This window comes from Tursiops truncatus, chromosome 2 (assembly GCF_011762595.2).
Source record: "Tursiops truncatus isolate mTurTru1 chromosome 2, mTurTru1.mat.Y, whole genome shotgun sequence".
In the NCBI taxonomy this organism is placed as follows: Eukaryota; Metazoa; Chordata; class Mammalia; order Artiodactyla; family Delphinidae; genus Tursiops; species Tursiops truncatus.
In genome coordinates this window covers 98,943,360-98,968,192 of record NC_047035.1, presented here as the reverse complement: position 1 = coordinate 98,968,192, position 24,833 = coordinate 98,943,360, and the positions used below count along the sequence as shown (strand labels likewise).

Below are 24,833 nucleotides of genomic sequence, written 5' to 3'. Positions count from 1 at the left end.
TCTTCTTTCTTGCTGCAGAGCCATTTTTTTAAATGCTATTCCTTCTGCCCACAATCTCTCCCCTGATATATAACTCCTGTATGTTTTTCAGATCTTAGCTTAGGATTACATTTTTTAAAATTCACTCACTGATCTGGTTACTTGCTCAAAGCACCATGTACCCTCCTTCATGGCATTCATCACAGTTGCACCTTAATTTTGCTTGATGTTTTGTCTAAATAACATCTAACTTCTCCACTGTAAGGTGCATGACTACAAGGACCATACTTATTTTTTATCACCTTTATATCTCCAGCCTCTAGTAAAGATCTGACAGGTACATAGCAGGTCCTCATAAATATTTATAAATGAATTAATGAAGAATTAGAAATTATCTGTTCCTAAATGAAGTAACATGTAGTTGGTGACATATTTTAAATGAACTTCAAGCAACCATCTAATCAAATGCGCAGTTAAACCATCACAGGGTTGTCTTTCATCATTCCTCCCTTCAGTGTGTTTCAGAGGCAATTATTATGTTCCAGGCACTCAGGCATAGGAGTGAAAGAGACAGGGTTCCTGCACTAATGCAGCATCTGGTTTAAGTTGACTGACTTTTCAAAAGTTACTCTAAACCAGTTTACTTGTTTCCTAAGCTCTGTACAGAATGAGTTTATCATTACTTTTTTAAATTTTTTTTATTTTTTTATCATTATTTTTAAAATAAATCTTTAACTTTCTGATGACTATGAGACAATATTGTTCTATTTTATGGAAATCTTACTATTTCTTACACATATAAACCTGAATAATTTTACTTGCCTACCTAACTATAATAATATGTCTAATCAGAAAGAGAAGCAAGGTACAAAGAATTAAAATGGAAAAAAATATAACTACTCCCAAAAGAAAAACTTATATACAGATTAGACTCCAAGGAAAATCTTACTGCGTATCTTGAAAACACCCCTCAAAGTTAGAAACAAGGCAAAATAATTTAAAAATCAAAAACTTAAGACACATACACATATTTTTTCAGAAATCTGAAACAATATACATGTAACAAGTACATTTAAGAACTCTGATCTCAAAATGTCTACTTGATAATAAATACTTAAACATATACAACAAAATGTCATCCCACTATGTTTAAATCGATCACCAAAATGCAGACCTAGGGTCAGAAATTTGTCTTGAACACATCTAAGTTGTTTTTATAGTGTTGATGGTTTTGAACTGAGATGTTCACATACCAAGTCCTGATTACTTGAATTTGCAAAATGGCTGGCTAGAATAGGAGAGTCATCTGTTGTCATGGAAATAAGTTTTTCTTTCTACTTCTCTAATGTATGTGCTAAAATACAGCTCAAATCTGAAACCAGAATTAGCAAATACTGATATTTACATGATTATTACATTTTATTTTCTTCAAAATCCCTTTAGAATACACCAAAATTAGAAATAATACTCCAATAACATAATTACTGGCAAGTCTGTAAAGCTGACTTCCTAACTTGTTCATTAAATACATTCTATTACTAATTCCCAGTCATCATACTATGGATGGCTCTTGAATGTTAACACAGTCTGATCATACAGCATAAACTAACACACAGACAATATCTTAAAACTCTGGGCTTCCCTGGTGGCGCAGTGGTTGAGAGTTCGTCTGTCGATGCAGGGGGCGCGGGTTCGTGTCCCGGTCCGGGGGGATCCTGCATGCCGCGGAGCGGCTGGGCCCGTGAGCCGTGGCCGCTGGGCCTGGGCGTCCGGAGCCTGTGCTCCGCAACGGGAGAGGCCACAACAGTGAGAGGCCCGCGTACCACCAAAAAAAAAAAAAACTTTGTAGTCACTGTAATATATTTGCCTGTGTTAAAAATATTGTACTTACCAAGATTGATTTAGTTCTATGTCCTGTTAAGTGTTACTAATTTAATCCAAAATGTATCATCTGTGCATGTAAGGAGGGTGACACCTAAATCCATCATCCAAGGCACTGTTAAATAACTAAGTATTGTCCTAATGGAGTGTCACTTTCAGGTTGACACAAAACCAAAAACTAATAGCCAGTATTTATAGAGTGTACAAAAGGCTTTCACACCCATTGATATTTGAGTCTTCATTTATTCAACAGATATTTCAGGAACTGAGTGTTAATTCTACACCAATCACTGGCTAGATGCTAGAGACACAATGGTGATCCTTATAATAACTCCATAACAGTGGTTAACAAAATGTCATCTCAGAATCACTAGCATCAGCATCAGCTGGTAACTTGTTAAACCTGCATATTTGGACTTTCCAAGATGGTGGAGGAGGAGGAGGACGTGGAGTTCATCTCTCCCCACAAAGGCATCAAGAATACATTTAGAAATAGAAAAATTCTCACAGAGCACCTGCTGAACACTAGCAGAGGACCTCAGACACCTAAAAGGACAAGAAAGATCCCTATATAACTGGGTAGGACAAAAGAAAGAAGGAAAAAGGAAGAGGAGAGGAAGCAGGACGAGACGGTCTGTGCCACAGCCCTGTGCACCTCAGCCTGAGACAGGTTTCTGCTGGTGGCTGGAATGTGGGGTTTGGAGAGCAAACCTGGGGAGGGGACTGCTGTTGGGTGTGAGAAGACAGCCAGAGGGGACGGGAGTAAGGAGCTCCACAACCAGGAATGCTCGTGGAGGAAGCCTGGACCTCCACAGAGGCAAAGAACCATTGTTGAGTGATGTGCAAAGGGAGGGGCGGCCATTACAGCCTCTCCCGTCACGCACCAGCCCCTGCATCCATGGGCACTAAGGAGGGCTCCCGCTGGAGCTGGCTCTCATGGCTCTGCTATTGCCTCCTCCACCCCTTCCCTCAGCCTGGGGGCCCCACTCACCTGATCGCTGCCTGATGGGCTCACATGTTCCAATCCCTACCCCAGCACCCTCCCGCCTGGGGAGCCTGCTCACCCCGATCACCACCACGGTTCCTTCCTGCCTGATGGGCTCTTGTGCTCCGACAACCTCTGGAGCAGACTCTGGTGGGAGGAACACACAGAGGTGTGAAACCACAGCTGAACCCCAGGGGCCATGTGACTAAGGAAGAAGAGCTGAAATCTCTCCTCATGGCTGCGTGAACTGCGGAGTTACACCTCCGCTGATGGCTTCCTAAATTCAGTGCCTGCAAAACATCTGAAAGGACAAGTGCTCCAGCAGGTGGGTCGAGTCTGGCTTTAGCAGCTGTGGGCTTTGTGGGCACATACATGCAGAGGTTGGGCCAGGCCAGAGTCTCAGCTGCTTCCATAGCTCCACAGCAGGTCCAGGTGCACGACTACTGTAGTCCTGGGACCTGACTTCAGTCGAGCTGTGCCAGTGGCCTGGTGAAAACAACGTCTGAGAGTCACCAGAGCCAGCTGCCGGCAGTTAAGGTGGGACCAAGATCAGTGCCAACAACAGTGTACTTTGTGAGCCCGCACAATGGGCGAAAGGGGACAGAACAGAGCACGTTCACGGTGAACAGCTCCAGAGGAGGCATACTCAGTGGCTTATCTCCCAGTGGGAGTGCTGCATTCCCACCTACCTCACACCACAGTACAGAAACACAGCTAAGAAACAGATCTGGGGCCTCTACTCTACCAACCAGGGAGCAGACTCCACCCCTGACAGGACACTGACAACCACAGAGCAAAGGGAGGCCCCACTCAATATCCAGGGCAGGCTCTGGTCACCACAACACCAGTCAAACCTCCTTTCAAGGGGATAATGGCACAAGCCTCTGGACAAACCTCACCCACTAGGTGAGACAGACACCAGAAGCAAGAGGAACTACAATCCTGCAGCCTGCAGAAAGGAGACCACACATACAGTAAGTTAGACAAATTGAAAAGACAAAGAAATATGTTGCAGATGAAGGAGGAAGATAGAAACCTACAAGAACAATTAAATAAAGCGGAGACAGGCAATCTACCTAAAGAAAAATTCAGAGTAATGATAGTAAACATGATCCAAGATCTTGGAAAAAGAATGGAGGCACAGATAGGGAAGATACAAGAAATGTTTAACAAAGACCTAGAAGAACTAAAGAACAAAAAACCAGAGATGAACAGTACAATAATTGAAATGAAAATAGACTAGAAGGAATCAATAGCAGAATAACTGAGGCAGAAGAACAAATAAGTGACCTGGAAGACAGAATGGTAGAAATCTCTGCTGCAGAACAGAATAAAGAAAAAGAATGAAAAGAAATGAGGACAGTCTCAGAGACCTCTGGGACAACATTAAATGCACCAACAGTCTAATTATAGGAGTCCCAGAGGAAGAAGAAAAAGAGAAAGGGCCTGAGAAAATATTTGAAGAGATTATAGTGGAAAACTTCCCTAACATGGGAAAGGAAATAGTCACCCAAGTCCAGGAAACGCAGAGAGTCCCATACAGGATAAATCCGAGGAGGAACACGCTGAGACACAAATTAATCAAGCTAACAAAAATTAAATACAAAGAAAAAATATTAAAAGAAACAAGGGAAAAGGAACAAATAACATACAAGGTAATCCCCATAAGGTTATCAGCTGATTTTTCAGCAGAAACTCTGCAGGCCAGAAGGGAGTGGCAGGATATACTTAAAGTGATGAAAGAGAAAAACCTACAACCAAGAATACACTATTAGGTGGGGCTGAAATGAGAACCCAGCAAGGTTCTCATTCAGATTCAACAGAGAAATCAAAAGCTTTACAGACAAGCAAAAGCTAAGAAAATTCAGTACCACCAAACCAGCTTTACAACAAATGAACTTCTAAACTCCTAAAGGAACTTCTCTAGGCGGGGGGTGGATGGGGGAAGAGGTCACAACTAGAAACAAGAAAATCAAAAATGCGAAAGCTCACTGGTAAAGCCAAACATACAGTAAAGGCAGGAAATCATCCATACACAAATATGATATCAAATCCAGCAACCGTGAGAAAAGTACAAATGCAGAAAATGGGAATAGCATTTGAAATTAAGAGAACAGCAACTTAAAACAACCTTGTATATATAAAGACTGCTTTATCAAAGCCTCATAGGACATGCAAACCTGAAAATTACAATAGATAAACACACAAAAAAGAAAAAGCAACCCAACACAACACTAAAGATGGTCATCAAACCACAAAAGAAAACAACAAAGGAGTAAGGGAAGAAAAAAGACCCACAAAAACGAACCCATGACAATTAAGAAAATGGCAATAGGAACATACATATTGATAATTACCTAAAGTGTAAATAGATTAAATGCTCCAACCAAAACACACAGACTGCGTGAATGGATACAAAACAAGACCCATATCTATGCTGTCTACAAGAGACCCACCTCAGACCTAGGGATACTTACAGACTGAAAGTGAGGGGATGGAAAAAGATACTCCATGCGAATGGAAATCAAAACAAAGCTGCAACAGCAATACTTATATGTGACAAAATAGACCTTATAACTGTTACAAGACAAGAAAGGATGTTACATAATGATCAAGGGATCAATCCAAGACGAATTTACAATTGCATATTTAAGTACACAATTGTAAATATATATGCAACCAACATAGGAGCACCTCAATATATAAGGCAAATGCTTACAGCCATAAAAGGAGAAATTGATAGTAACACAACCATAGAGGGGGACTTTAACACCTCTCTTACACAATGGACAGATCACTGAGACAGAAAATTAATAAGTAAACAGAAGTATTAGACCAGATAGACTTAATTGACTTAATTGATATTTATAGGACATCCCATCCAAAAGCAGCAGAATACACTTTCTTCTCAAATGCACATGGTACATTCTCCAGGACAGATCACATCTTGGGTCACAAATCAAGCCTTGGTAAATTTAAGAAAACTGAAATCATATCAAGCATCTTTTCCAACCACAAAGCTATGAGATTAGAAATAAATTACAGGCAAAAAACCCTGTAAAAAACACAAACACATGGAAGCTAAACAATATGTTACTAAATAACCAATGGATCACTAAAAAAATCAAAAAGGAAATTAAAAAAATACCTAGAGACAAATGACAACAAAAAGATGAGAATCCAAAACCTAAGGGATGCAGCAAAAGCATTTCTAAGAGGGAAGTTTATAGCAATACACTCCTACCTCAAGAAACAAGAAAAATCTCAAACAACCAAACCTTATGCCTAAAGCAACGACAGAAAGAAGAATAAACAAAACCTAAAGTTAACAGAAGGAAAGAAAACATAAACATCAGAGCAGAAATAAATGAAATAGAGATGAAGAAAACAAATAGCAAAGATCAATGAAACTAAAAGTCGGTTCCTTTAGAAGATAAAATTGATAAACCTTTAGCCAGACCCATCAAGGAAAAAAAGGGAGAGGGCTCAAATCAATAAAATTAGATATGAAAACGGAGAAGTTACAATGGACACCACAGAAATACAAAGGATCGTAAGAGACTACTACAAGCAACTATATGCCAATAATACGGACAACCTGGAAGAAATGGACAAATTCTTAGAAATGTACAACCTTCCAAGACTGAACCAGGAAGAAATAGAAAATATGAACAGACCAATCACAAGTACTGAAATTGAAACTGTGATTAAAAATCTTCCAACAAACAAAAGCCCAGGACCAGATGGCTTCACAGGGAAATTCTATCAAATGTTTAGAGAAGAGTTAACACCTAGCCTTCTGAAACTCTTCCAAAAAATTGCAGAGAAAGGAAACACTCTCAAGGTCATTCTATGAGGCAAGGGCACCGTCACCCTGACACCAAAACCAGACAAAGGTATCACAAAAAAAGAAAATTACAGGCAAATATCACTGATGAAAATAAATGCAAAAATCCTCAAACAAATACTAGCAAACTGAATCCAACAACACATTAAAAGGATCATACACCATGATCAAGTGGGATTTATCCCAGGGACGCAAGGATTTTGCAATAACAGAAATCAAACAATCTGATACATCACATCAACAAACTGAATAGGGACCTCCCTGGCAGTCCAGTGAAGACTAGTTAAGCAGGGTTAAGACTCCTTGCTCCCAACGCAGGGGGCTGGGTTCGATCCCTGGTCAGGGAATTAGATCCTGCATGCTGCAACTAAGTATCCTGCATGTCGCAACAGATGCCGCATACGGCAACAAAGATCCTGCATGCTGCAACTAAGACCCTGCGCAGCCAAATAAATAGATTAATATTAAAGAAAAAACAAATTGAAGAATAAAACCACATGATCATCTCAATAGATGCAGAAAAAGCTTTTGTCAAAATTCAACACCCAATTATGATAAAGAATCTCCAGAAAGCGAGCAGAGAGAACACACCTCAACATCATAAAGGCCATACATGACAAACCCACAGCAAACATCATTCTCAATGGTAAAAAACTGAAAGCAGTTCCTCTAGGATCAGGAACAAGACAAGGATGTTCACTCTCACTACTATAATTCAACATAGTTTTGGAAGTCCTAGCCATGCAATCAGAGAAGAAAAAGGAATAGAAGGAATCCAAATTGGAAAAGAAGAAGTAAAACTGTCACTGTTTGCAGATGACATGATACTACACATAGAAAATGCTAAAGATGCTACCAGAAAACTACTAGAGCTCATCAATGCATCGGTAAAATTGCAGGATAGAAAATTAATACACAGGAATCTCTTGCATTCCTATACAATAACAATGAAAGATCAGAAACAGAAATCAAGGAAACAATCCCACTTACCATGGCATCAAAAAGAATAAAATACCTAGGAATAAACCTACCCAAGGAGACAAAAGACCTTTCCTTGAAAACTATGAGATGCTGATGAAAGAAATAAAAGATGACACAAACAGATGGAGAGATATACCATGTTGTTGGATTGGAAGAATCAACATTGTGAAAATGACTATACTACCCAAAGCAATCTACAGATTTCATACAATCCCTACCAAGTTACCAATGGCATTTTTCAAAGAACTAGAACAAAATATTTTACAATTTTTATGGAAACACAAAAGACCACAAATAGCCAAACAATCTTGAGAAAGAAAAAAGGAGCTGGAGGAATCAGGCTCCCTGACTTGAGACTATACTACCAAGCCACAATAATCAAAACAGTATGGTACCGGCACAAAAACAGAAATACAGATCAATGGATCACGATAGAAAGTCCAGAGACAGACCCACACAGCTATGGTCACCCAATCTATGACAAAGAAGGCAAGAATATACAATGGAGTAAAGACAGTCTCTTCAGTAAGTGGTGCTGGTAAAACTGGACAGCTACATGTAAAAGAATGAAATTAAAACACTCCCTACCACCATACACTAAAATAAACTCAAAATGGATTAAAGACATAAATGTAAGGCAGATACTATAAAAACTCCTAGAGGAAAACATAGGCAGAACACTCTCTGACATAAATCGTAGCAAGATCTTTTTCAATCCACCTCCAAGAGTAATGAAAATGAAAATAAAAATAAATAAACAGTACCTAGTTAAACTTAAAAGCTTTTGCACAGCAAAGGAAACCATAAACAAAAGACAACCCTCAGAATGGGAGAAAATATTTGCCAACGAGGCAATTGACAAGGGATTAATCTCCAAAATATACAAACAGCTCATGTAGCTCAATATCAAAAAACCAAACAACCCAATCAAAAAATGGGTGGAAGGGCTTCCCTGGTGGTGCAGTGGTTGGGAGTCCGCCTGCCGATGCAGGGGACACGGGTTCGTGCCCCGGTCTGGGAAGATCTCACATGCTGCAGAGTGGCTGGGCCCGTGAGCCATGGCCGCTGAGCCTGCGCATCTGGAGCCTGTGCTCCGCAACGGGAGAGGCCACAACAGTGAGAGGCCCGCGTACCACAAAAAGAAAAAAAAAAAAAGGGTGGAAGATCTAAGTAGACATTTCTCCAAAGAAGACATACAGATGGCCCAGAGGCACATGAAAAGATGCTCAACGTCACTAATTATTAGAGAAATGCAAGTCAAAACTACAGTGAGGTATCACCTCACACCAGTCAGAATGGCCATCATCAAAAAGTCTACAAACAATAAATGAGGAGAGGGTGTGGAGAAAAGGGAACCCTCCTGCACTGTTGGTGGGAATGTAAATTGATACAGACACTATGAAGAACAGTATGGAGGTTCCTTAAAAAACTAAAAATTCAGGTACTATATGATCCAGCAATCCCATTCCTGGGCACATATCTGGAGAAAACCATAATTTGAAAAGATACATGCACCCCAATGTTCACTGCAGCACTATTTACAATAACCAGGACATGGATGCAACCTAAATGTCCATCAACAGTGGAATGGATAAAGAAGACGTGGTGTGTATATATATATGTGTACACACACACACACGCACACACACACGATGGAATATTACTCAGCCATAAAAAAGAACAATATAGTGCCATTTGCAGCAACATGGATGGACCTAGAGATCGTCATAGTGAGTGAAGTAAGTCAAACAGAGAAAGACAAATACCACATGATATTGCTTATATGTGGAATCTAAGAAAAGGGTACAAATGAACTTATCTACAATACAGAAATAGAGTCACAGATCTAGAAAACAAACATGGTTACCAGAGGGTAAAGGGGGGAGGGATAAACTGGAAGGTTGGAATTGACATACACACAGTACTGTATAGCACAGGGAACTCTACTCAATTCTCTGTAATGGCCTATATGGGAATAGAATCTAAAAAAGAATGGATATATATATATATGTATAACTGATTCATTTCGCTGTACAACAGAAACTAACACAACACTGTAAATCAACTACACTCCAATAAAAATTTAAAAAAAACAAAAAACAAAAAAACCTGCACATTCTCAAGTCTCACCCCAAATCTACTGAATAAGAAAATCTGTGGGTGGGACCCAGGAATCTATGTTTAAATAAACCCTCCAGGTGATTCTGATATATGCTCAAGTTTGAGAACCACTGCCCTGTAAAATAGCCCCTTGCATTATATATTAGAAAATTGAGGCTCAGAGAGGGATAGAACAGACTTGAGATTCAAAACAGACTTTTCCCCACCATTTATTTATTCCAAGAGATTAGAAAGGTGTCTGGCATATAAGATGGGCACACAATAAAGATCTGTTGGATGAAAAAATGAATGAATTCTCCAAAGAGTTGTGCTATCACCCAAGTATGGCACTAGTCCAAGCAATATAATTCTAACTTATTGGAAATGTACATATTGCTAATAAGGATATTTCTTCTGAAAAGAGGTGTGTTTACCGTGACATCAAGAATTATAATTTAAAAACTATCACTTTCGAGTCTTGCCTAAAAGAGAAAGTTACCAAAGGTGATCACTACCCAAATTATTCAGTTTTTCCATACCTTGTTATTTTGCTTTACTTTACTTAACTCCAGTTTATACTTTTCTGCTTCTTCTAGAGCTCTATTCAAGCGAACTTCCATGGCACTTTGACTAGCGGCAGCTTGTTTTTGTAGTCTTCTTTTATTCTCTAATTCCTGTACAGTAAGAGAGATATGTAGAACATTTATAAACATATCATAAGTTCTTTCTATTATTCTGAAACGTTTTCAATTTCCATATTCCTTGCTTTCTCCTAAACTGTATACACACACACACGGCCAGAGACTGAACACTGAGTGACAGAGGTCTCAGGGAATTCTCACTCTGAACTGGTTTTAGGAAAATATATCCTTAAAGATGTAGTCACAAATTAGGCTTCCAAATTGCTTTTTGTTTGGAATTTTCTGCCTTTTTATTGATCCCAAGAGTCAGTATACATGTCTTCTACATTTACTTTATAAACAACATTTTATAATCATGGTTCTTCTCTTGGGAACCTCCTAAAACACCAATGTAAGACATAAATTCTCTCATAAATACTGTGTTTGCGTAAACCTGATGAAATATATCACTTAAAAAAATCTTTGTTAAATACAGAGCATTCTATTGTACATTAGCAATATAGGAAAATCCCAATTCTGAGCAAAAACAACAGATTCTATGGATATTTTCTATATCTTGGTGTGGGTTTAGACCTGCATTTCTGCAAATATTCTAGAGTTGCTATTGCAGAGTCTACAGGCCACAAAGGAAGAAACATGAACATACAGGATAAGCTCCAAACTCCATCACAATCTGGTACCATAATCTCATCTCCTCCCACAAATGTTACCTTCAGCTACAAGAGCAGTACTTGCTTGGATCTCTCCCAAACAGCCATGATATTTCCTGCAACTATTCATCCTACAAGACTCAGGGCTATACACTGGGGTTTTACCTTCTCCCAGAAGCCTTCCCTCACTGTCTTCCTCACTCTCCTCCCAGGTTGAATTAAGTACCGTTTCTTCAGAGCTTCTGTAGCACCTTGATATACATATATCATAGAACCTGCTTGTGTGGAACCGAAACTATCCATTTACTTCATTTCCCCCACTATATTGTAAGCTCCTTAAGGATAGAACTACTTTAATTTCTATATTCCCAGCACTTCAGCAGCATATAAAAGGCACTAGTGACATGTTTACTGAACTGAATTTATTTTGTAATATTTAACTTACTCTTCTTTGCATGTCCTACAATGCCTGGTACAGAGCATTATACAAAGCAGACACTCTCAGTAAATATCATGGAATTGAAATGATGCAGTTAACAACGTAGTTGTCTGTTTTCTTCTTTTACAATTTTTTCTCCTGGCTGTATCACTATGTTTTATTTGAACACTGATCTCCCTGGCTCTCAGTAATTAAGGGGAAAACAAAACAAAACAAAACACATGCTGCTCTTTATGCAGGTTTCTACACAAATCAAACTGTGCCTGGATACCATCTGCTCTCACCAGCCTTCTTCACAGCTTTGTGGGTGGTAGCTACACTAAGAGCAGCCTGATTTCTCTCACTGTTCACACGGAAAAGGCGGAGACTCTCATTAGCTACCAAGGCACAATTCTTGCTGCCTCATTTCAGCCTCTTCTCATAAGAATATGGAAATGAATCTTTGCCCTTCTCTTTCCTGCTAGTGGCTCTGTAACCTACTTCATAGAAAAAAGAAAACCTTTCTTTACCACATGATGTTCCCCTACTGCTGAATCAATACTGCCCCACTTCTTGGGAAAAAGTGAAAAAGAAAAAGGATAGTCAGAAGAATAGTAAAGTAGGAAATAAAATTTTCCTATGTGAGAAAATCCATTAAGAAAGGGATAATCTTAACAAAAACTTGAAAACACTTCTGTTTTCAATCATACTTAAGTACTTTTTACAAAGTGCAGACAAGATACCAATATTGAGCAGTTTTAGGATGAAAACTCTCTCCTAAAGTAAATCTATTATTACCTCCCAAATTAAGAAGTTTACAGGTTGCTAGAGAAAATTTTTATGAAAAATCTCAAATCTTGAATTTCACGTTAGTTTTAAAAGAAAAAGCTGGACAGCTTAAAGAAAATCAAGTCTAAGTTTAAAACTCAAATACTAAGAGATCTAAGAAGAAATAATTTGTGATTCTCCCATAATTTTTAAAGCATTCATAAGGTACTGGGATAGTGCGAGAAAGAGGCATGCATCAGTAACAGTACAAAACAAATGTAGCAAATGCTTAAAGAGTAACAAAAACAACCATAGTATTTCTGATGAGGAGAAATCAGATGAGGACAAATAAATGATCAGATAAGGTTCTAGAAACAAGTGGCTGAGGTTCAAAAAGCAATAAACTTGGAATCAAAAAATCTGCCAGCTGTGGTAGATTCAGTTTCTACATCTGAAATTGGGAGTAGTAATATCTATGTCTAATAGGTTTTACTTATTCAACACATTTATCGAGCACTTACTACGTTGCCAGGTACTATTCTACATGATGGGCACATGACAATTAACCAAAGTTCTCCTCTAGTAAAGCTTGCACTCTAGAGGAAGAGACAGATGATAAACACATACATACATACACACTCGTATGTAACATCTGACAGTGATAAGGGCTATGAAGAAAAAGAAAGGGAATTCCCTGGCAGTCCAGTGGTTAGGACTCTGTGCTTCCACTGCTGGGCTTGGTTCGATCCCTAGTCAGGGAACTAAGATCCCACAAGCCGTGCAGTGAAGCACCACCAACCCCTCTAAAAAAAAGGAAGAAGGAAAAAAAAGAGGACAGAGCAACGGGGAGGGACATAATTATTTAAAATACAGTGGTTAGGGAAAGGCTTCCAAATGAGGGAATGATTCATGTATAGATCTGGAGGAACAAAGAAGACAAAGACCCTGAGGCTGGAATGCATTTCATATATTCAAAGATCACCTACATGGTCAGTGTGGCTTCAGCTCACTGACACAGGCAGTGTTAGGTCTCGAGATTGCAGAAACACCCAGGGTGACCTTAGGTGGACCTTGTAAACCCTGCCTCATAGTTTGGATTTTATTCTGAATGACATGGGAAGTCTTTGGAGGGTTTTTAGTCGATGTGTGTGTGTGTGTGTGTGTGTGTGTGTGTGTGTTATCCTAAGTTTTTTTAAGGATTGCAGTTAAGCCAACATGGGTTTCAACTATGTGGGTCCACTTACACGCAGAAATTTTTCAATAGTAAATACTACAGTAATACAGGATCCACAGTTGGTTGAATCTGCGGATGTGGAACCACAGGTACATAGGAACTGGGGATACAGAGGGCCGACTATATATGGGGATTTTAGATTGTTCAGAGGATCAGCGCCCCTAGACCCCAGGCTGCTCAAGGGTCAACTGTACTCTAGCTACTGTGGTATTGCTACTGAGTGTAGGAAATCTAGGAGGTCATTAGAATAGTATAAGTGAAACACAGTAGCTTGGGCTTGGGTGGGAGTAATGAGTTTTTGAGAAGTAGTTAATTCCATGTATTTTGAAAACAGAATTGGCAGGACTCATTGATGGATTGGATGATGGTGTGAGGAAAGAGAAGGATCAAGATGACTCTTGGATTTTGGCCTAAATAACTCAATGTTTTTCCTGAGAGGGAGAAAAGGAGAAGGTCTGCAGAGAGCAGGGAAGCAAGAGCTCCCTCTTTAGGACATAGGATGTTTAACATACCAAGTACTGATATCAAGTGGGAAGCAAGATGTTAATAAGAGTCTGGAGCTCAAAGAAAGATCCGAGCAAGAAGTAGAAATGTGAGAGTGAACAACATATAGATGGTACATAAAGCCATGGAAATGAATGAGTGCATCTCAGAATTGGATGTAGACAGCACAGAGCCAAGGACTGAGCCTTGGACACTTCAACATAGAAAGGTCAGGAAAACAAGGAAGAAAATTACGAGTGTGATGCTCCAGAAGCCAAATCAAGTGTTTCAAGGAGGGAGAAATCAACTATGTCAAATGTTGCTGAGCTATAAATTACTATGAGGAATAATAACTGACTAGAACTGGCAATGTGGCTTACTAGTGACCTTGTTAAGAATGGTTTCAGAGGCAGAGTAGAGATAGAAGCCTAACTGTTGTAGTTTCAAGAGAATGGCAAATGAGGAATAGAAAAATTGAGTAGAGACAACTATTTTAAGAAGCTTTGCTATAAAGGAGAGTAATGATACAGGGCAAGAGGTACATATGAGATCTATGGAGGTTTTAAAATATATATATTGGAGATCTATGGCATGTCTGTATGCTAATGCAAATAATTTCATAGATAGAGTAAATGTGATTTTTGCAAGAGAATGGAAAACAGGATAATTGTAGGAGCAAAGTCCTTGAGTAAGACAGACTATGGGATCCAGTGCACAGTGAGGTGATCAGCTTTAGACAGAAGAGATAGTAATCCATGGTAATGAGGGGGAAAGAAGAGTAGATGGGTACAAAGGCCAAGAGACTGATGTAAAATTTACTGTTTTCTTAGTAAAATAGGGAGAAGTTTTGAACTGAGAATGGTAATGTTGGAAGAGGTATTGGAAACATGAGGAGAAAAAATAACCTGTTTAATAATCAACTCTGAAAGTGGGAGAGGGGACTACCTTCTCAGAAAGTAGGAGAGGAAAATAGCATTACACTTGATATTTGTAAATAAGTTAAAGTAGGACCAATCCACTTGGTTGTGTATTTTTGTCCAGCCATATAGACAAGCAGTATGGGGGAAATTAGGTTGGGTTTTGCCACGCACTACACTGGCAGGGAAATTAAGAATATATTCAATGGATAATTAAGTTGTGTACCATGGAACCTAAGCTGGAAAAGAAGGAAATAAAGAATATGGGGGAAGGGGTAGAGCTATGTAATAAAATATATAAAAATGAGAATATACAACTCTTATATGTATATGATAGATATACAATATTAAACAACGATAAGGTACATTCATATAATGATTTTGCAGGATAAATACAGGCAAAAATGAAAAAAGCTTTGTTTACAATATAAGGAAATGAAGAAGGTGAGAAAATGCTTTTGAAGAGTTTTTACTATGAAAGCAGAAAAGAACAAAGCAGCTTTAGGAAATGACACAGAGATCAATTTTACCTGGAGCAAGATAACAAGAGGGCAGACATTTTTTTAAAAAAGGTGAGTTACTGATGTTAATATGAGTGTTAATATGACAAATCCATGGTCAGAGAAACTTGTGGAGTGCACCAATAACTTGAACTTAACCAAAAAACAAAACAAAAGTGAGATTAAGTCTTCCGGCCATGAAGAAATAATAAACACGTAACACAAAAATGCACTGTAAACAACCAGAAAAAATGATTAAGATATGTTTAATAACTGTTTAGAAATACTGGAAAACAGTAGGGTTGTGATTCCTGAGAAAAGGGAAAATCAGAACAAGTCCTACAATCACCCCAGCATTCTTCTTCCCAGCTGGGAATTTGTGTGAAGGTTCAAGTAAGGAGGAACTACACTAGGAGAGAGCTTCACGAATCTACACAGGAAATCCCTTGAGTCTATTAGGCTACACCTAAATACATGAAAATTCAAGAAGGCCAGATAAAGCACCATTAGGGAGCTGTAAATAGAACAATTCCCATAGCTCACACAGGGCAGGAAGACATCTGAGGTCTAATCACCCAGAATGACAATCCTCAGTGATCATCAGGGACATTCAGTGGAGATCCTGAAAGGTCTCTTTAGGGGAAGACTTAAGGATAGAGCTGAACTATTCCTGAAGGCTGCTCTAGACACACTCTAGCAAAACTTAAAAACAGGTCTCAAAGTGATTAAACTGGCAAATAACTACCTGTCAAAATTCAACACTGTCTTCAAAAAGCACACTAAAGAGAAATGCTCAACAATATAATATTCAGTGTCTAGCATTTGGTAAAAAATCACTAACCAAGTCAAGAAGCAGGAAAATGTAACCGATATCCAGGAGAAAAAGAATCAGTCAATACAAACAAACCCATAAATGAGAAATATAATGAACAGTGAACAAGGCTGTCAAAACAGCTATTTTAAATAGCTGTTTTAAAAAAAACAGCTATTTAAAAAAATTTAAAAAAATTTTAAATGTTTTAACATAAGTGATTAAAGCAAAACATTAATATAATGAGAAAATAAGCTGAAGCTATAAAGGAGAATCAAATGGAACTTCTATAGATGTATAATATATCAAAATGAACATCTCTCTGCTTAAGAATAGGGGCATACTAGACACTACAAAGAAAAGATCAGTAACCTACTGAAGACATAGCAATAGAATCTATCCAAATAAAGAACATAAGAAAAAAGGCTGAAAACAGCTCATCAGTAACCTAATATCACTGATATTATCAATGTGAAAATATCAAGTAGTCTAACAGAAGTATAATTGGACTCTCAGGTGGGGGAGGGAGATAGGGAGTACAGGAAAAATATTTGAAGAAATAATGACCAAAATTTTCCAAATTTGATGAAAACAATAAACCCACAGATTCAAAAAGCTCAACAAACTTCAGGCAGAATAAATACACTCCCCACACAAAACTGAGAAAGCACATAATTATGAAATTGCTGAAAACCACTAACAAAGAGAATGTCTTAAAAGCAGAGAAAAAAGACACATTACATACAAAAGTAGAAAGAGAAGAATTATGTGGACTTTTAGTCAGAAACTATACAACACAGAAGACAAAGGGAGGACATCTTTAAACTAACAAAAGAAAACAAAAAACAAAAATAGTCAACTGACAATTCTATACCTAGTGAAAAATACCCTTCAAAAATTAAAGGACTCAAAAACACGAGTGCATACAAAACTGGTGAAATCTGAATAATGTCTGTGGATTGTACCAATGTCAGTTTCCTGGTTTTAACACTGGACTATAGTTATGTTAGATGTTACCTTTGAGGGAAACTGAAGGATACACAGGACCTCTCTAGAGGTACTATTTTTTTTTTTTTTTTTTTTTTTGCGGTACGCGGGCCTCTCACTGTTGTGGCCTCTCCCGTCGCGGAGCACAGGCTCCGGACGCGCAGGCTCAGAGGTCATGGCTCACGGGCCCGGCCACTCCGCGGCGTGTGGGATCTTCCCGAACTGGGGCACGAACCCATGTCCCCTGCATCGGCAGGCGGACTCTCAACCACTGCGCCACCAGGGAAGCCCTAGAGGTACTATTTTTGCAACTTCATGTGAATTGATAATCATTTCAAAATAAAAAGGTTTTTTTAAGTAAGGAAAATACTCTTTTTCAGAGAAACAAAAACAGAGAATTAGTGACTAGCAAACTGGTACCACAAAAATTGAAAGGGTAGGTATATCAAGCAGAAGTATGGAAAACAGATCTAAAGAATGAAGAATACAAGAAATGGCAAATATCTTCATCTCTTTAAAATATAACTGTTTAAAGAAAAAAATATTGTGTGATGTATGACCTTTAAAAATAAAGGTATGACCACAAACGAAGCAGATGGAGTATGAGAGTGTTATATTACACATGAAATAGTATAACATGATTTAAAGGTAGACTGTGATATGTTAAATATGTATATTGTAAACCTTAAATCTAAGACTAGATACAGCTAACAGTGGAGGGAAAAAATGGAATACTAAAAAATATTCAATTCAAAGGAGGAAAAAGTAACAAAGTTAACAGTTGGCAAAAATAGAAAACAAATAGGAAGATAGTAGGTTTAAATCCAAACATCAAAAACTGCATTAATGTAAATGGACTGAACATTCCAGTAAGAGACAAAGACTGTCAGAGTGGATAGAGAAGCAAAAACCAATTATATGGGTTCTATAACAAACCCATTTTCAGTACAGAGACAGATTAAAAGTAAAAAGATGATAAAAGAGAGTCAAGATGGTGGAGGAGTAGGAAGACGTGGAGTTCATCTCTCCCCACAGAGGCATCAAGAATACATTTACAAATGGAATGATTCTCACAGAGCACCAGCTGAGCACTAGCAGAAGAGCTCAGTCACCTACAAGGACAAGAAAGATCCCCACATAACCAGGTAGGATGAAAGAAAGCAGAGAAAAGGAAGAGGAGAGGAAGTGGGACAGGACCTGCGCCCGAGAGGGGCGGTGCTGAAGGAAAGGAGAGGTTATCACATCCAGGGAAGCCCCCTTACTGGTGAGGAGATCAGATGGGACAGAAGGGGAGCCTTGGGGGCTATCAGAGGAGAGCACAGCAACCGATCTGTGGCAGGCAGGACAGAGTGAGACCTACACAGAGGGTCCACGCCACAGCCCTGCATGCCCTGCCTGAGACATGTGTCCACTGGTGTGGACAGGGGTTGGGTGCTGGAATGTGAGGTTTGAAAAGCAAACTTGGGGAGAGGACTGCTGTTGGCTGCGAGGAGGCAGCCTGAGAGGACAGGAGTGAGGAAATCCACAACTGGGAATGCTTGTGGAAGAAGTGCAGACCTCCACAGAAGCGAAGAGCCACTGTTGAGTGACACACAAGGGGCGGGGCCATTTGCAGCCTCTCTCTCCACGTGCCAGCCCCTGCCTCCCCATGCACTAGGAAGGGCCCCCGCTGGCGCTGGCTCTCTTGAGCCTGCAGCTGCTGGATCCCCTGTGTGCCCTGTCCCCACCAGGGCTCCAGTGACCCCAGCTGCCACCATCTCCATGCCCCTCCTCACCAGGGCGGACTCGTGTACTCCGGAGCAGCCTCGGAAACAGACCCCTGTGGGTGGCCCACATGCAGAGGTGGAGCTGAAACCACAGCTGAGCCCCAGGGGCCGTGCAACTAATGAAGAAAAGCTGAAATCTCTCCTCGCAGCTGGGCAAACCATAAATTGACACCACTGCGACTGACTGTAAACTCAGTGGCTACGGAACATCTAAATGGACGACGAGTGCTCCCGCAGCCAAGACAGGTCTACCTTTAGCTGCTGTAGACTATGCAGGCACATACGCATGGGGGTCGGGCCAGGCCAGAGTCTGAGTTGCCCCCAGAGCACCCACAGAGGGTCCAGATCCATGATTACTGCAAACCTGGGACCTGACTTCAGTGGATCTACACTGGTGGTCTGGTGGAAACAACGTCTGAGAGACACCAGGCCAACTGCCGGCATACCCACAGTTAAGGTGGAGCTGAGAGCAGCGCCAACAACAGTGTAATACGACAGCTTGAACAAAAGGTGAAAGGTGACATAACAGAGCACACCACAGGTGAACAGCTCCAGAGGAGGAATACTCAGTGGCTTCCCTCCCAATGTGAGTGCTCCAATCCCTCCAACCTCACACCACAGACCAGAAACACAGCTAAGAAACGGATCTGGGGTCTCTAATCCAACAACTTTGGAGCAGACCCCACTTCTGACACGGCAGTGACAACCACAGAGCAAAGGGCAGGCTCTGCTCAATATCCAGTGCAGGCTCTGGTCACCACAACATCAGTCACACCTCCTATAAAGGGGACAATGGCCAACATACAGCGAGGAAAGAGGTGGCAGACATCCATACTAAAAACAGCCCTCACACCAAAAAATATTAAACCACGCAGGCTACACAGGGACGTTCCCACATAAAATGGCCCTACAAGATAGTCTGAGGGTCTGGCATTTGGCAGAAGAACTGCCCAGAGCATTTAGGCTTCAACGCCAGCAGTGCTTGAGTGCAGGAGCTCCACAGGGCTGGAGGAAAAAGAGATTCCACTCTTGGAGGGTGCACACAAGATCTCGTGTGCACTGGGACCCAGCATAAAGCAGTATCTCCAAAGGAACATGGCTACACCTAGCTAGGGGTCTTTGAGGGTCTCCTGGAGGGGCAAAGGTCAACTATAGCTCACTGTGAGGGCAAGGACACTGACAGCAGAAGCGGCAGGGATACTGATAAGAGTGAGCTCTCCTGAAGGTCCACGTTTTGGCACCATGACCCAGCCCTACCCCACAACCTGCAGGCTCCAGTGCTGGGAAGCCTCAGGCCAAACAACCATCAAGATAGGAACACAGCCCCACCCATAAGAAGAAAGGCTGCCTAAAGTGGTACTGAGCTCACAGCCACCTCAAAACACACCCCTTGACACGGCCCTGCACACCAGAGAGAAAAGACCCACCCAGCTCCACCCATCAAACGGCAGGCACCAGTCCCTCCCACCAGGAAGCTTGCAGGAGCCCCTGGGCCAAGCTCACCCACCAGGGGACAGACACCAAAAGCAAGCAGAACTATGATCCTGCAGCCTGTGGAAAGGAGACCCCATACATAAAAAGTTAGAAAATGAAATGACAGAGAAATATGTTGCAAACGAAGGCACAAGATAAAAACCCACAAGAACAACTAAATGAAGAGGAGACAGGCAATCTACCTGAAAAAGAATTCAGAGTAATGATAGTAAGGATGATCCAAAATCTCGGAAAAAGAATGGAGGCACAGATCAAAAATAAACAAGAAATGCTTAACAAAGAGCTAGAAGAGTTAAACAACAAACAGAGATGAATACAATAACTGAAATAAAAAATAGACTAGAAGGAATCAATAGGAGAATAATTGAGGAAGAAGAATGAATAAGTGACCTGAAAGACAGAATGGTGGAAATCACTGCCACAGAACAAAGAAAAAAGAATGAAAAGAAATGAGGACAGTATCAGAGACCTCTGGGACAATATTAAATGCACCAATATTTGCATTATAGGATTCCAGAAGGAGAAGAGAAAGAAAAAGGGTCTGAGAAAATATCTGAAGATATTATAGCTGAAACTTCCCTAACATGAGAATGTAAACAATCATTCAACTCCAGGAAGTGCAGATAATCACATACAAGATGAACCCAAGGAGGAACATGCCGAGACACATATCAATCAAACTGACAAAAATTAAAGACAAAGAAAAAATATTGAAAGTAACAAGAGAAAAGCAACATTTAACATACAAGAGAATCCCCATAAGATAACAACTGATTTTTCAGCAGAAACTGTGCAGGTCTGAAGGGAGTGGCACGATATACTTAAAGCAATGAAAGGGAAAAACCTACAACCAAGAATACACTACCCAGCAAGGTTCTCATTCAGATTCGACAGAGAAATCAAAAGCTTTACAGACAGGCAAAAGCTAAGAAAATTCAGCACCACCAAACCAGCTTTACAATAAATGCTAAAGGAACTTCTCTAGGGGGAAAAGAGACCAGCAACTTAAAACAACCTTATACATATATAGACTGCTATATCAAAACCTCATGGGAATAGCAAACCCAAAACTACAATAGATGCACACACAAAAAAGGAACAGAAACGTAAACACAACACTAAAGATGGTCATCAAACCACAAGAGAAAAGAACAAAAGAGGAAGGGAAGAAAAAATGACCTACGAAAACAAACCCACAGCGTTTCCCTGGTGGCACAGTGGCTGAGAGTCTGCCTGCTGATGCAGGGGACATGGGTTCGTGCCCCGGTCCGGGAAAATCCCACATGCCGTGGAGCAGCTAGGCCCGTGAGCCATGGCCGATGAGCCTGCATGTCTGGAGCCTGTGCTCCGCAACGGGAGAGGCCACAACAGTGAGAGGCCCACGTACTGCAAAAAAAACACACAAAAAAACAAAAAAACCCACAACAATTAAGAAACTGGCAATAGGAACATACATATCGATAATTACCTTAAATGTAAATGGATTAAATGCTCCAACCAAAAGACACAGACTAGCTGAATACATACAAAAACAAGACCCATAAACATGCTATCTATAAGAGACCCACTTCAACTCTAGGGAAACATACAGACTGAAAGGGGATGGAAAAAAGATATTCCAAGCAAATGGAAATCAAAAGAAAGCTGAAGTAGCAATACTCATATAAGACAAAATAGACTTTAAATTAAAGACTGTTACAAGAGACAAGGAAGGACACTACATAATGACCAAAGATCAATCCAGGAAGAAGATATAACAATTGTAAATATCTATGCATTCAACATAGGAGCACATCAATGTACAAGGCAAATGCTAACAGCCTTAGAAGTGGAAATCGACAGTAACACATTCACAGTGGGGGACTTTAACACACCAGTTATACAAGTGGACAGATCATCCAGACAGAAAATTAATAAGGAAAACACAAGCCTTAAGTGACACATTAGACCAGATAAATTTAATTGATATTTATAGGTCATTCCATCCAAAAGCAGCAGAATACACTTCTTCTCAAGTACACATGGAACATTATCCAGGATAGAGCACATCATGGGCCACAAATCAAGCCTTGGTAAATTTAAGAAAACTGAAATCATATCAAGCATCTTTTCTGACCACAATGCTTTGAGATTAGAAATCAATTAGAGGAAAAAAACTGTAAAAAACACAAACACATGGATGCTAAACAATACGTTACTAAACAACCAAAGGATCACTGAAAAAATCAAAAAGGAAATAAAAAATATCTAGAGGCAATGACAATGAAAACACAACAATCCAAAACCTATGGGACACAGCAAAAGCAGTTCTAAGAGGGAAGTTTATCACAATACAATCCTACCTCAGGAAACAAGAAAAATCTCAAATAAACCAACTAAAGCAACTAGAGAAAGAAGAACAAACAAAACCTAAAGTTAGTAAAAGGAAAATCAGAAAGATCAGAGCAGAAATCAATGAAATGGAAAGGAAAAAAAACAATAGCAAAGATCAATGAAACTAAAAGCTGGTTCTTTGAAAAGATAAACCAAATTCATAAACCTTTAGCCAGATTCATTAAGAAAAAAAGGGAGAGGACCCAAATCAAAAAAAAGTAGAATAAAAAAGAAGTTACAATGGACATGACAGAAATACAAACTATCACAAGAGACTACTACAAGCAACTATACGCCAATAAAATGGACAACCTAGAAGAAACGGACAAATTCTGAGAAGGTACAACCTTCCAAGAACAACCTTCCAAGACTGAACCCGGAAGAAATAGAAAATGTAAACAAATCAATCACAAGTACTGAAATTGAAACTGTGATTAAAAATCTTCCAACCAAAAAAAAAAAAAAAAAAAAATCTTCCAACAAACAAAAGTCCAGGACCAGATGGCTTCACAGGCAAACTCTATCAAACATTTAAAGAAGAGTTAACACCAATCCTTCTGAAACTCTCCCAAAAAATGGCAGAGGAAGAAACATTCTCAAGCTCATTCTATGAGGCCACCATCACCCTGATACCAAAACCAGACAAGGATGTCACAAAGAAAGAAAACTGCAGGCCAATATCACTGATGAACATAGATGCAAAAATCCTCAACAAAATACTAGCAAACAGAATCCAACAGCACATTAAAAGGATCATACACCATGATCAAGTGGGGTTTATTCCAGGGATGTAAGGATTCGTCAACATATGTAAATCAATCAATGAGGTATACCACATTAACAAACTGAAGAATAAAAACAATATGATCATCTCAATAGATGCAGAGAGAGCTTTTGACAAAATTCAACACACATTTATGATAAAAACTCTCTAGAAAGTGGGCACAGAGGGAACCTACCTCAACATAATAAAGGTCGTATATGACAAATCCACGCAAACATCATTCTTAACAGTGAAAATCTGAAAGCATTTCCTCTAAGATCAGGAACAAAAAAAGGATGTCCACTCTCACCACTTTTATTCAACAAGATCAGGAACAAGACAAGGATGTCCACTTTCAACCACTTTTATTCCAATTTTGGAAGTCCTAGCGACGGCAATCAGAGAAGAAGAAGAAACAAAAGGAATTCAAATTGGAAAAGAAGTAAAACTGTCACTGTTTGCAGATGACATGTTACTATACATAGAAAATCCTAAAGATACTACCAGAAAACTACTAGAGCTCATCAATGAATTCGGTAAAGTTGCAGGATACAAAATTAATACACAGAAATCTCTTGCACTCCTATACACTAACAATGAAAGATCAGAAAGAGAAATTAAAGAAAAATATCCCATTTACCATGGCATCCAAAAGAATAAAATACCTAGGAATAAAACCCACCTAAGGAGGCAAAAGACCTGTACTCCGAAAACTATAAGATACTGATGAAAGAAATCAAAGATAGCACAAACAGATGGAGAGATATACCATGTTCTTGGATGGGAAGAATCAACACTGTCATTGATTCTTTACAGAGCATTTTTTACAGAATTAGAACAAATAATTTTACAATTTGTATGGAAACACAAAAGACACCAAATGCCAAAGCAATGTTGAAAAAGGAAAACAGGGCTGTAGGAAACAGGCTCCTTCACTTGAGACTATACTACAAAGCCACACTAATCAAAACAGTATGGTACTAGCACAAAAACAGGAATATAGATCAAGGGACCATTGTTGCGTTCCTGGGAACACCCCATGGAGAGGGTTAGCCTAAGCAGTACCCTGGGGTTGTGCAAAAGGTTGGGGGAACTTGTCCAACAGATCAAGGTCAGTGCACAAAAGTTATTTTGCTATTTATAGGTCATTCCATCCATGGTATGATGGAGATAAGCGAGTGAGCCTGCAGACTGATGTCTCCAAATATGGGTGAATGGATCGCTCTGGGTTGGATACTTTCACCTGCATTTACCT

The 24,833-nt window shown here is 39.7% G+C and overlaps 1 protein-coding gene across 8 annotated transcripts in view; it reads right to left on the bottom strand.

Annotated features, from left to right (window-relative positions):
• The window catches only part of TEX9 (testis expressed 9), a 215,369-nt gene that overhangs the window by 16,155 nt on the left and 174,381 nt on the right, over window positions 1-24,833 (bottom strand). For all 8 annotated transcript variants that reach the window (XM_073801044.1, XM_073801046.1, XM_073801047.1 and 5 more), the window contains one exon: window positions 10,313-10,447. In XM_073801044.1, coding sequence (XP_073657145.1) covers window positions 10,313-10,447 — 135 coding nt within the window. The remainder of the gene's footprint in view (window positions 1-10,312; window positions 10,448-24,833) is intronic.